General features: G+C 39.5%; 1 protein-coding gene across 2 annotated transcripts; it reads left to right on the top strand.

Annotated features, from left to right (window-relative positions):
- Nucleotides 1-212: 212 nt before the first annotated feature.
- CXCL9 (C-X-C motif chemokine ligand 9) lies at nt 213-6,288 on the top strand. 2 transcript variants are annotated; one of them, XM_014445941.2, is made up of 4 exons: nt 213-338; nt 1,422-1,548; nt 2,878-2,962; nt 4,691-6,288. In XM_014445941.2, exons 1-4 carry the CDS (start codon nt 275-277, stop codon nt 4,760-4,762), a joined length of 348 nt encoding a protein of 115 aa, XP_014301427.1. In that variant the 5' UTR covers nt 213-274; the 3' UTR covers nt 4,763-6,288. The 2 variants fall into 2 exon arrangements, with proteins under 2 accessions (XP_014301427.1, XP_023600591.1); XM_023744823.1 differs by having other exon boundaries at nt 2,878-3,045.
- Nucleotides 6,289-14,404: the final 8,116 nt, after the last annotated feature.

Genomic DNA, 14,404 nt, shown 5'->3' with positions numbered 1-14,404 from the left:
ATACTGGTTTCACATCCCTTACTATAAACCACCCATTTATGTGAAATGGATATAAATCATGCAGAAATTCCCTTGGATCTGAGAGTAGGGTTTCCCCTAGCACAATTGTTTGTGGGCAGTTTAGCTAGATCAGCTAAGAATACTAGCCAATCAGAGTTTCGGAGGGAAAATGTTTTCCTATATAAATACGATTTTCAATAGCATGTTCTCTAAACAATTTCCCAGGCTTGAATTCCAATAGAGGAGTGACTCAGTAGAACTCCATTCTACCGCTATGAAGAAAAGTGGTGTTTCTCTCCTTCTGGGTATCATCTTCCTGACTCTGATTGAAGTTCAAGGTAAGGGGTTCTGATTCACATTAGGTTAATAAACTCAGAGATGTAAATGGCTATAAAAGCCTCTTGAATTGCCCAGTAGAGATGACTGCATGCATCAGAAAGTGGTGAGTCACTCATAAAAGCTCATTGATGTGGTTGATTATCCCAAGTTCCTATCTTAGACTTGCCAAATCAAGAAAGTCTTCTCAGTCTTGGTGTTTGAACTCCTGGCATGTTGTAAATGTTCAATAAATGTTTATTGAACTGTAGATAATGAGATTAAAGACTCTCAAGTTATTTTTTTTACCCTAATATTTTTTCTTGATAAGTATTTTTGTGCTTCATCAATTAAAGATCCAATAATCAGAGACATTGTTCTTAACTTGTTTCCTGTTGGCCTTTGTTACCTTAAGCAAATTAGTTAACTTTTCTAGACTTCAGTTTCCTCAGCTGAAAAATGGATATTTTATAGTTATGATTTTTCTGCCTCATGAGGTATGGCATATAGTAAGCACTAAGTAAATATATGATATATGTTGAATAAATGAAAGAATTAAGGAATGAAGATAGTGTATTTTAAAGAATTTCCAAAAGTTTAAAGCACTATTGAAAAGCAAGGCAGTGAGGAGGAGGAGGATGGTGGTGGTTACTGGTTATTATATGTAGAGCTTTCTGTCTAAACCAACACCAACTACAAGGTCATGTAATAAAACAGCTTTGGAAATGCTTAGGAAACTGTGGCCCACATAGCACCCATGAATTAGGTATCCATGTGTCTGACCTGCAGTAGGCATTTATTAAATATTGTGAAAATCTTTTTTCCTAAGGTTGTAGAATATGGTAGTTAAGAGCAATGCCTTTGGATTCAAACTCTTTCCCTGCCCCCTAAAAGCTGAATGCCTTTGTTCTTTACTTCTTTGAACTTGAGCTTCTTTGTCTATAAAATGAAAGTGATACCTACTTCAAAGTTTGTGGTAATGATTATTAGAAACTCAGGAAATGATAGTAATAACCATGATTAAGTCAAATGTATCATTTTGATGGATCACCTAAATTGAGACATTGCCCTAAACCAGCGTGTGCTACCCATTCCCTTTCTCTTAGGAGTCCCAATAATGAAGAAAGGACGCTGTTTCTGCATCAACACCAACCAAGGGATGATCCACCTAAAATCCTTAAAGGACCTTAAACAGTTTTCCCCAAGTCCTTCTTGTGAGAAAACTGAAATCATGTAAGTAAAATCTCATCCAACATGCATGCATCTTATTGGCAGGAACATTAAATTTAGTGTGATTATTACCCTCGGAATTCTTGCCTATACAGACACTTAAAATTCAGATGGTTGCTCCTCTGCAAATCTTGCCTACTTCTTGCTTTTCTAAAAAACAAACAAACCCAAAAACAAACAAACAAAACAAGCCAACAACCAACAAGTAATTTCTGGTGGGGGTTAGGAACAAAGACATATCACAAAAGTAATATATGTTCATTGGAGAAAATATTTAATGCAGATAACCCAAAAGAAAAAAAATAAATATTATTTATAATGCTACCATCCAGTGACAAATGCTGTTAATCTCTTGGTATGTGGTTTTCCAGATCTCTCTCATTTGCTTTGTGTGTACATATATAGACACAAAAAATATATACATATATTTATAAATACAATATATATGCACACAAAAATAAAATCATACCCTACATACTGTTTTTTCATTAATACTATATCATGAACGTTTCTTCATGTCAGTACATCTTCTGTCATAATACCATCTTTTTCTGATAATGTCATTCTTAATGGTCAAATTATATTCCATCATATGCATGTATCATAATCTGTATAACCAATGCTAATTGTAGGTTATTTTTTATTTTTTCCTATTGAAATCAAACTCTTATTATGGCAATATTGTGTCTTGAATTCTTTCCTACTAATAATACCTTTCTAGAGATTAGAATTGCTAAGTTAAAGTACATGTATACTTAAGTTTTTTGAAGCCTAAATTGAGAATGATATATAGACTAGCTATTCTTATTCTCAGATTATATTGATAAATTAAAGAAAAAAACATCTTTGAATTATTCAAGGAGAGTATGCTGTAATTTAACAAAATTCAAACAGTCTGTTAATCTTATCTTAGGATAACATTTTATTATGTTTTAAGTAGTTTCATTAGAAAATTTGGCAAAATTTATGCTGATATTCATTGTTTCTGAGGAAAAAAAAGTAGGTATATTGATAACATTTCTATTTTGCTTCTTCAGTTAAGCTTAAATAGCTATTTCCAGGACAAAATAATATCATCTTTAGATATGTGTCTCTCATTGCATATACCTGTGGGATTTTTAAATTTATGGTTATGTGCTATCCTAGAAATTTATCTAAGTCCCTCATTCGATTAGAAAGGAAAAAAGACTGGGATTCTCAGATGCTTATAGTGATGACACAAGTACACTCTAATTGGGGAATTGAATTCTGAGGATAAGATGAAGTATTTAAATTATTAAAAGTTAAAATATTTTTTAAAAAGTTAAAATCTTGTTGCTATTACCTTGGCAGCGCTACAATGAAGAATGGGACTCAAACATGTCTAAACCCAGATTCAACAAATGTGAAAAAATTGATGAAAGAGTGGGAGAAACAGGTTGGTGAAAAGAAGAAACAAATTTTTTTTTTCTCTTAGAAATTAACTTTGGAAGACAAAGAATCTATGTAGTTCCTTTAAAGGTACATTTTTAAAAATTCATATTATTGTATTCCTGTTTTGTTACTAGAATGATGTCCTCACTTTGGTATCCTATCTGATAAAGAGGGGATATGCTAATTGACTGCCCTGCCCTCAAAGATGGCAGCACCCACAGCCAATAAGGAGGGAATATGCTAATTGCCTACACCGCCCTCAAAGATGGTGGCACCATCTTTAAGGAGGGAATATGCTAATTGACTGCCATGCCCTCAAAGATAGCGGCGCCCACAGCCATAAGATGGCTGCGCCCAGTCCCTTCAGCCCCGCAGGGCGGCAGGTGTGCGGCAAGGCCGGGTCCAGGCAGGCCCAGCCTTGCCGTGTGCCTGCCTCTGGAGTCCCCCAGTCCCCTCAGCCACCCAGCGCCCAGGGCCGGCCCGAGGTGCAGGCAAGCCTTGGATGGCAGCTGCCCAGCCACCCAGGGCCACCAGAGGCTCAGGTAACCAGAGCCGGCTGAGGCTTGCGCTGCCAGCAGTGGCAGCAGCAGAGGTGTGATGGGGCGTCGCCTTCCCCTGATCGACAGGTCACCTCCCGCCCCTGAGGGCTCCTGGACTGTGAGAGGGGGAAGGCCAGGCTGAGGGACCACCCCCCTCCAGTGCATGAATTTTCATGCACCGGGCCTCTAGTATAATTATATTCCTGCATAGAGTATCACTTGTCTATTGCACCACTAGAATGTGGGTTCCATGAGCAAAGGGAGCTTATCTTTCTTATTTAACACAATGAATATGTATTTAAATGAATAGTAGACACTGAGAATAGAAAGGTAATAAGATAGTACCATCCTGCTATAGCAAATATTCTAACAATAAATTAAAGTACAATTTCAAATATTAAATAAAAATATGTACAAGAATCTTGAAGATTATAGAAGAAGGAATAAGTAGTTTTTCTGAAGGGAGGGGCAGGGAGAAACTATTAAGGAAGACTTTTCATATCAGGTGACATTTGATTTAGGTCTTGAAGGATAAGTAGTTCACCAGGAGGGCAAGGACATCATGAAAGATAGAATCATGAGAGAGCTTGCTGTGTTCAGGGAGCCTCTAGTGATGTGGGTGGAGTTTGTATGGAGGGAATTAAGGGATTGAGGTAAAAGAATAGACCAGGACAGAGTGGGAAGAATCCTGTATGACATGCTAAGGAATTATGTCTGAAGAGGGACACAGAATATGTAGTTGGGAGTGTAGCTTTTGGAGTCTGATAGACAGTGGTTCTGCCACATACTAGCTATGCAACTTTAGGCAAGTCGCACTCTCTGAGCCTCAGTCTCCCCATAGGTAAGAAGTAGATGATACTTAAGTAGAAGACTTAAGTATATATGTACTTTAACTTAGCAATTCTATCCTCCAACATCAGAAAGTTGTACTTGGGACAGTTAAGTCATAAGCAAGATTGGAGGGTAGTAATGAGCCAGGAGAATGGACAAGAGAAGACCAATTAGAAGGCTGTTGCCTCCTCCTCAAAGTGGGTGAAGTAGAAAGAATTAAAAGGAGCCCCTGTGAGAGTAAAGCACTTTAAACCTGTTTTGAGGATGAAGAAGGACCACAGTCTAGAGAGTTCAATTATAATATAAGAAAGGGAAAATGGTAAGATGAAGAAACAATGTCTTTCCCCCCCCTCTCTTTGCAGGTCAGCCAAAAGAAAAAGCAAAAGAAAGAGAAAAAAAAAACATCAAAAAAAGCAGGGAATTCAAAAAGTTAAACGATCTCCACGTCCTCATCAAAAGAAGACTATGTAATTGACAGCTTTACCGACAAATATTTCCTGTTTAAAATGTTCTTTTTAATTATACTGAAATAATTCCAGCACCTTAATCCATAAGCTTGTTGATCTGACTAGAAATTATAAAGCATCATTATGAAATTGTAATTGAAGCTAAAAAGTAGCTTTTAAAATCCAAATGTTAAGAATTGTTAGAGGCTATAGTTTGTCTCATTCTTCCACCTACAGCCAGCTGAATTTCATCATGTTTAAGAGCAGGATCTTAGTAACACCCACATGTGGACAGATGGCCACACAACAGCTCATACACAACAGCTGCCTGGGAGAGCAGCCTTAGGCTTCCCAGACCACAGCCTGCAGTTTCTAAGTGTATTCTGAGGCACATGTCAGCAAGTGCCAGCTTGTCAGCTTGCTGATAAGCCAAGCAGTTTGGAATTGAGCTGGACCTCACTAAGCTGCCATGGCCATCAGCATCTGTATTTGAATCCGCCTACAGGCCTCACAGGCAATGTATCTGAGAGGTAAATGCTGGTAGTTTCTGGGAACCAACACTGGAGAACACTAGCACTTAGCTTTCAGAACCTCCCATCTCACTTTTGAGGCCATGTGACTCCATCTTACCTGCCCAGGCTGTCCACTTGGTTTCTGTTGTTCCCCTTTGCCTCAGCCAAGCCAGTTCCTCACTGTCCGACCACAGTTCAGTGCCTGCCTCCTCTACTGTGCTGACCTGGTCTACTCTCTTCTCATTATTTCCCCAACACCCCACAGGAATGCCTTCTTCTCCCCACTCATCTTCACTTTACCCAGGCTTCAAGATTCAATTCAATCCTGCCTCTTAAATAAAACCTTCTGGACACTCAGATTATCTCAAAACCCTATTTCACATGTGCTCCACACCACACAGGTGAGCACTTCATTATTTTCTAATTTTTGTGTGTGTTTTTTTCTATCTCTCCAGCTCCTTAAGGGCAGGAGCCAAGTTTATTTCCCTGAATCTGCCACTGTGCCTCATATACTGTGGGACTAGATTTTGAATGATTCCTTAATTGCAGTTGTTACACGTAGGAGGGAAGCCAGGCCATCCCCTCAGAGCAGGAGCTGGCTATCTGTAGCAAGATTCAATATTGAGTAACCCCTGGGTAAATTCATTATCTTCAGGCCATTATCCCTGAAAGCACCCGGGGTGATGCAACATCCTTGTCTTATGACAGGATGTTAACTTGGCCTCTTGAGCAGATAAGAAGGAAATGTTTAACCATTTATGGAAGTTCTGAACTGTTTTCATAAAATATACAGGGAACCTAGAATCACAGAATCTTACAAGGAGCTTTATAAATCAACCAGTGTCAAAACCTTCACCACCCCATGCAAATTCCTTCAGTACAATTCCTGACAAGCCTCGGTTTTCTATGATATGACAAGAAAGCCACCAACATCCTTTTGAAAACTCATTTTAGGTAAATATGAATGTCCTTGTCATTAAACTTTTCTCAGAGTTGGTAAAATATTGTGATTACTGATTATTTCACCAGGTCTCCTGAAGAAAGGTGATGTTAAGATACCAAGAGCTGGAGGGAGCAGCAAATTCTGTTAGAGGAGACAAGACCAGTGCTCACATAGCTTCCGCAGGGCTTGGAAACTCTCTTAAAGAGGAGGTTTGGTGAACTGTGTAGGACAGGATGTCTTTTGCCAGAATTTAAACAAATGCCTTCTTGCAAATTTTGTTACTCCTTACCCAACAGATGATCTTCAGTGCTGCCCAGTGGTGATCCCACCCAAGCAATATCTGATCTAATCATGAAACTAGCTCCTTCCATGTACATCCTTGAAAAACCTAAATGTTCCCTAATTTGAGAGTTTTGAACCAATTACTACACAACTCACAGGTAAAGTGTAGTGTATAACTAATAATCAGAAACCACATTTTATAACATATAAGTGCATGATATTCATCATTTACATATACATGTATACTCTCTAAGCAAATAAGTTCAAAGCAGTATTGGCATATATACCTTATACTCTGAAATAATTTCTTTGTTAAAAGATGGTATCAATAAATGGGCCATTAATCAGAAAACAAGTCTTGATTGTTTTAATGTCTTGAACATACACTTCAACTATTGCATGCTTAACAGTAGTTCTCACATGTCTTTATTGATTTGCTTTCATCTCAGATAAAAGATAATGGAGATAAAGACATGGAAGCCCTTTAAAGGGCTCTTTGGGGACAGAAAAAAAACTATGGAAAATGTGACAACAATGCCTCATTATAACAACATTGACGGATAAGAGTTACATGAAATGAAATTTATTGTCTAATTCTGAAGGATAGTCCTAGCCCAATCAGATGTATCCTGAGGAAACAAAAAAAGTCCTCTTTCACATATTCTGAAAGCACATATGTTTAAATATTATAAAGTCATAAGTAGCTATGGTGGATATCTAAATAAGCATAAGATAAGTTATTTACGAGTGCAGAAAAATTGGGCTGGAAATATTATGTAGTGTGGACTCTAAGAAGGTTGAATGTGGACAAAAAATATCAGTGAGGTACACTGAGAGGCCAGACAGGTGTGACATTTGGGCAGCTGCGGACATGACTACCCACAAGGGCCTTAACCTGAAAGATAGGATTCTAGATTCTGAGATACCTGGTTTAAGCTCAAAAGCCCACCACTTACTGGCTGTGTGACCTTGGCTCACCCATACTATTTAACCTCCCCGTGCACCAGTGTCCTCATTCAGGGCTGTTGTGAGGAACAGGCCCAGTATAGATGTTGGTGCTAAGGAAGCACTTAGTGTCAGTTCCACCCTTCTCTGACTATTTACTTCTGCCGCGCCTTCCTCACAACAAAGGGTGTTCCACATCTCACACTCGGGGATGCTTCCAGGACTAAAAAAATATGTTGGAGAAGAGATTAAAAGCCTGACTGACCAGTTTTTCATATCTATATTTTTATACTCAAAGTCCAGGCTATCCTTGTCTCTTTCCTGGGCTACCATAATAGTTTCCCTGCTGCCCCTTTTCTTCAAGTTTAATTTTCCTTCCTTACCTCCATGCCAGCCAGAATGATATTCTCTCTCTCTCTCTCATATTTTTATTTATTTCAGAGAGGAAGGGAGAGAGAGATAGAAACACTGTACAGCCCTAACCGGTTTGGCTCAGTGGATAGAGCGTCGGCCTGCAGACTGAAGGGTCCCAGGTTCGATTCTGGCCAAGGACATGTACCTTGGTTGCAGGCACATCCCCAGTAAGCAGGTGTGCAGGAGGCAGCTTATCGATGTTTCTCTCTCATCGATGTTTCTAACTCTCTATCCCTCTCCCTTCCTCTCTGTAAAAAATCAATAAAATATATATATATATTTTAAAAAGAAACACTGTACACCCCACACTGGGGATTGAGCCCACAACCCAGGCATGTGCCCTTGGCCAGAATCGAACCTGGGACCCTTCAGTCCACAGGCCGATGCTCTATCCACTGAGCCAAACCGGCTAGGGCCAGAATGAGCCTCTCAAAGAATAACTCACAGAATACTACCACCTTGCTTAAAATCCATCAATTTTGAATTAAATCAACCATACCTCAGCCTACCAAGCCATATGTGAGTTAAGTTCTACCTGCTTCTCTTACCAGGCTCCCTCTATTCTCATTTATTGAGCCCAGCCTCACCTTCTTTCTGTCTCTCAAGCACACTGAGTTTATTTCCTTCTCGGGGCCTTTGCCTACACTGTTCCCTATTGTGCTATATCAATGGTTAAGCTGGGAACTCTGTTTCCCAGAATCCCCTTCCCGGTGTAGTTCTAACATAGAGTTAGCCAAAGAGACACTTGTGTGAGATTTTTAAAAGTGAAGGAATAGCCATTACTCTTGATTAGATAGAATGACAGACACCTTGGTATCCAAGGATCCCAGCTTGCCCTTGCTCTCCTCTGAGTTCACCTTGTCTTCATGACTGTTGGCCTCTCGATCAACAATGGTCCCAACCAGATCTTGGAAGTGTACTCACAGAGGCTGTAGTTACACAGAAGCTACAGCTTCCCACAGGCCCCCAGACTGGCAGCTGGACAGGCTTGGCTTCTTGGATTTTTCTCATGAGCTCTTATTTGTCCAACTGTACCAGTGCTTCTGATGGCTTCATCAGTGAATCTTTCTCCAATACCTGACTATCGTCCCAGACTTTCCCTTCTTGAGATCCTCCATCATCTGTGGAAAACCTGATTCCCTATAGTAATTCCTTTATTTCCACAATGTCAAAGTCAACCATATAATACAGAGAAAAAACTGTGTTGTTACTGAAAATGAGAAATACCAGTAATGACCTCTACAATATTAAAAGCAGCAGAATTAAAACCAGGTCTGTCTGTGTCTGTCTCTGTCTCTCTCTCTCTCTCTCTCTCTCTCTCTCTCTCTCTCTCTCTCATTAGTTGATTCTGGTATGTGCCCAGGGATTGAAACCACAACCTTGGCTGGCCAGCGATGGAACCCACAACCTTGGCCCATCTGGACGATGCTCTAACCCAGTGGTCGGCAAACTCATTAGTCAACAGAGCCAAATATCAACAGTACAACGATTGAAATTTCTCTTGAGAGCCAAATTTTTTAAACTTAAACTATGTAGGTAGGTACATTGTTATTAACTTAATTAGGGTACTCCTAAGGCTTAGGAAGAGCCACACTCAAGGGGCCAAAGAGCCGCATGTGGCTTGCGAGCCGCAGTTTGCTGACCACGGTTCTAACCAACTGAGCTACCCAACCAGGGCCAGGGCAAGTGTCTCTTGTTTGGGGCCTTTGATTAGGGCCAGACTGGCTAGGAGTTTTTATGGATTGGAACTCAAAGCAAAAGTGAGCTGCAAAAGGGAACTAAATGTCTCTGAATAATAAGGGAACAGGAATTACCTCTGGCAGCTAGGGAGTATGTTGGGGATCCTGGAACAGCAAAAAGAGAAGGCAGTGAAGTAAGACTGTAAAAATGAAGTAAAGGCAAAGGAGACCAGTGAGAAATTTTCTGTGGTAGGATGCCAGCTTTAAAACACTGCTGTGTAGCATTCATTTTGGATGTTGCAAGTAACTCCATAATGCTAGAAAACTCTGGGGCCAGCTGGGTTATGTGGCAGCCCTAAAGGTGTGCTGCTTGGATCACCCTTCAACAAAGAACTTACTTTCAGCCACAGGGAGAGAGAGCAGTTAGCTGACACCCTCTAGCTGCTGCACTGGAGAGGAGACTCGCCTCAGGTTTCAAGCCAAGGCCAAATCCAAGCAGTCTCCAGCCAATGACTGAGTATAGAAGGAATACTAGGGACTGACCATTCCTGCCCAACTCAGGACTCCTCTGATGGGCAATCTTTAGTCAGGTGCTCCCCCTTGGGTTCACTAAGACTTTCTCAGACCTCCATCACAGTCTGGGGCAATCTTTCTGCTTTTTTTCCACTTTTATTTTCATAAGGGTTACCTCCAATAAACTTCTTGTGCATCTGATTCTGTCTCAGTGCCTCCTTCTCAGAGAACCCAAATGACACAGATTACATGTGATAGACTTTTTATTTTGAGCAATAAGTGTTCGCTGCTATTATCTTTATTATTTCATACAGCCTCAAACAGAGACTTTTAACACTGGAAGAAACCTTTTAGATGGACATACAAACAGGAGCCTGGAAATCAAGAGACTGGAGTATGTTTCTGGTCCTGCCACTCATTGGCTAAGTAGCCTTGACAAGTCTTATGACCTCTCTGAGTAGCAATTTCTTCATCTGCAAACTGAGGAATGAGAGATTATGATCTCTAAGGTTTCTCCCAAAACATTATCCCCTTTCATGGTCCGTCTAGTACACTATAGCTTTTGATTAATAGCTACCTAATACCCACCTTTTTATAGTGATGCTCCCTGTACTCATGTAAGTATGTTTATATTTTAAAATAACTGCCATGTGGAAGGAACTCCTACCATTTGCAACAGCATGGATGGAGCTGGAGAGCATTATGCCAAGTGAAATAAGTCAGTCAGAGAAAGATAAATATCACATGATCTCACTCATTTATAGAATATAATGAACAACATAAACCGATGAACAAAAATAGATCTAGAGACAGAGAAGCATCGATCAGATGCTCAAACCTCAGAGGGAAGGCAGGGGAAGATGGGGCTAAGGGGGAGAGATCAACCAAAGGACTTGTATGAATGCAGATAAGCATAACCAATGAATACAGACACCGGGAAAAGGGGGAAGGGGGTGAGGTCATAAGTGGGGGAGTGGGGGGACAATGGGGGGGGTAAGGACACATTTGTAATACCTTAATCAATAAAGGGAAAAAAATTAATAAATAAAAAATAAAATAACTGCCATGTGGAACTAGTTTAGCACCGCCAGAATGGGAAAAGGCCACTTCTCTAGGCTTAAATTATTTTGTTAACAATTATATGGAAATCAGAGGACTCCAAATAGGTTTCATTCTTTCTTTATTTTCTATCAAATGCAATGCCAAATAGTATCCAGGTAGTCCCCACACTGCTCCATTCCTCTGCTTGAAAGCAAGATTCTCTAATCACCCAGTGACCCCTGTGGGTCTCACAGGTTGGGGGCAGACAACAGAGGAGGGGCTGTTCCTTTTGTAAGTAAGTCCCTGAGGATAGTATAACCAGGAGCACATTCCGGGGGAGAGGAGAGAGGTATTCCCACCACTTTTATTTGTTTTCTTTTTTAAAAATATATATATATTATTGATTTTTTTACAGAGAGGAAGGGAGAGGGATAGAGTTAGAAACATCGATGAGAGAAACATCGATCCGCTGCCTTCTGCACACCTCCTACTGGGGATGTGCCCGCAACCAAGGTACATGCCCTTGACTGGAATCGAACCAGGGACCCTTCAGTCCATAGGCCTATCCACTGAGCCAAACCGGTTAGGGCTATTTGTTTTCTAAAATAAATAGAATCCTTGAGGACATCTCACCACAACTTTCATATTTTCTAGAAATAGAAAAGCAAGCAAGAATGTGTTACAAGCAAAGAAAGAAATGGGGAATTTCTACACATGATATGTTCTCTTTCCCTATTGTAGCTAGCCTTGAAAAGAACTAAAATTTCTTCTGGTACCAGTTTCCCGATGAGTTTGTATGAGGTCACATTGTAAACTTGGCGTAATTTTCTTGTTAAAAAGAAAAGCGTGAGCTCCCTCCAGTGGCTACATTAACAATTTTTTAAAACAATATATTTTTATTAGAAAAGTACCGAAACCTTCCTGGCTTTTCCGAACATAGTCAATATCACTGGTTTCCAGTGAGAGAGACCATAACTAGAATTCACATGTTAGTTACTTACTGATTTTGAGGTAAATTTCCACTGTGGATACCTAAGACATCTTAATTTCTTAGTTTAATAAGTCACACAATTGAAGAATTGAACGAGACTAGAGATTGTTCATTCAACAACTATTAACTGATTACCTACTATTTGCCATGCGTTGCTCCAAATGCAGAGGATAGGGAAGTGAACAAAACAAAATCCTCATTAACTCATAATTGAATGCAGAGAGGCAATGAAGCATCCATCTTATATAAAAACTGCTGTTTGAAATCTTAACCCTGCTATTTCTGTAAATGCTTGCTGGCTTAACTAATAAGGAAAATAAGACTACTTCCATTTCAGAGAGGCCATTAAACCTTCTCCAGACGAAGTTATCAGTGCTGGCGTCAGGCCAAGCCTTTGGTCGAGGTCTCAAAGCCCCAGCACATAAGGCCCTTTAAGAACTTGCAAAGGGAACCGGAAAAACCCCATATTTGGGAGACAAAGAGGGTAAGATCGTATAAATATGAGAAGCTTCGTGTGAAGGCACCCAGATTTTGAGAGACATTTTCCTCTGGGCCTGTGGGTAATAAATGTAACTCCATCTCTCTAAGCATTGCTTGGTTCTTCTCTGGTTTTTCTGTAACAGCAATAAACAATCCCTCTAGTCTAGGCTCCTTCAATAAATAAATTTTTAATCCATTTGAATTCAGAATTTACAATTATAATAGGGTCTCCTGTGCAAAGGTGCAAAGGATATTTTCTTTTCTAGAATAATTTACTTCAGGTTAAAAATAATTTGTGGATCAGAAAAAGATAGAAATTTCCTTTGCCCACTCAAGACTAAATATAGAAATGAATATGGCATTGGTCTGACTAATATACATTAAAAATATCACATTACACATAATATAACCATTACTTATGATTTAAAAAGTGCATATTCAGTTAGTCACTCTAAATACATACATTTGTCCCTCGGTATCTGTAGGGGATTGGCATAGTATTTGCATATAACCTACGCACATCCTCCTGCATACTTTAAATCATCTCTTTAGTATTCATAATAACTAATAACATGTAAATTGTTATACAACATTGCTTAGGGAATGATGACAAGAAAAAAGTCTGTACATGTCACTACAGATGGAACCATCATATGTAATTAGCTACACAGTACATATCAACAACAATGCAACATTTTTTTTCAAGTATTTTTCATCTTTGGTTGGTTGAATCCAAGGATAAGGAACCCATGGATATGGGAGGCTGACTGTATTCAGCCACTCTCAGCCTTAATTTTTTCATCTATCAAAAAGAAAAAAAATCCTGTTTTCATGGTGTTTTGGGGTAAAATGGGCTCCTTAGATTAGCAGGTAAAGCCTTTCATCACCCACATGCATAACCTCACCCAACTCATTTTCCTCATCTTTTCTGCTGCACACTCCCTTTCCAACTTTTAGTCGCACCAAATTTCTGGTTGTCCCTTAAAGCCACTAGACCAGTGGTTCTCAACCTTCTGGCCCTTTAAATACAGTTCCTCATGTTGTGACCCAACCATAAAATTATTTTCGTTGCTACTTCATAATTGTAATGTTGCTACTGTGATGAATCGTAATGTAAATATCTGATATGCAGGATGGTCTTAGGCGACCCCTGTGAAAGGGTCGTTCGACCACCAAAGGGGTCGCGACCCACAGGTTGAGAACCACTGCACTAGACTTTTTTCAAGCCTTTGTACCTTTCTACAGGCTATTTTCTTTATTTAGAAAGCCTTCCTTTCCCTCCTGCAGAACAACTCATCTTTCGGGATTTCAATCAAATGCTACCAAAAACTGTGAGACATTCTGATTCCTCGGCTGTTTGTCCTTTCTATTGCTTCCACTGAGCTATTATACAAACACGTTTATTCACTTTAAATGTATTTATCTATCCATCTCCCTTATTAATCTGTGACTTTCTTGAGGGCAAATGCCCATGTTTTATTTATTTTTGTATTCCTAGCACCTACCCTAGTGCCTGACATATGGATTGTGAATAAAAGCTGTGACATAGCCTGAGTATTTTATTCACAAGTCATATTTTGGGGACTCAAGATGAATATGCATAGTACATAAGCTTATAATTTTGACAGGAATTTTTAATTAAATCTATGAATGGTTTTGCAAATAAAATATGGATTGCATACATTTCTTAACTACACAATACTCGATTCAATGATTAATAACTAGAAGCCATTCTCCAAATGCAACTGAAAAACTAATCCTGGTTTGCACAGTGTGCTTGATTCTGTGTGTGCTCAGATGTGATTAGAGTTTCTTGGTTTTGGCTCAGTC

This window comes from Myotis lucifugus, unplaced genomic scaffold (assembly GCF_000147115.1).
Source record: "Myotis lucifugus unplaced genomic scaffold, Myoluc2.0 scaffold_487, whole genome shotgun sequence".
Lineage (NCBI taxonomy): Eukaryota > Metazoa > Chordata > Mammalia > Chiroptera > Vespertilionidae > Myotis > Myotis lucifugus.
This window is presented reverse-complemented; position numbering and strand designations above follow the sequence as displayed.

Coding starts and splice junctions, on each gene's coding strand:
- CXCL9 (XM_014445941.2), top strand. CDS start 275: ATGAAGAAAAGTGGTGTTTCTCTCCTTCTGGGTATCATCTTCCTGACT. Junction 339..1,421: donor GACTCTGATTGAAGTTCAAG/GTAAGGGGTTCT, acceptor CCTTTCTCTTAG/GAGTCCCAATAATGAAGAAA. Junction 1,549..2,877: donor TGTGAGAAAACTGAAATCAT/GTAAGTAAAATC, acceptor TTACCTTGGCAG/CGCTACAATGAAGAATGGGA.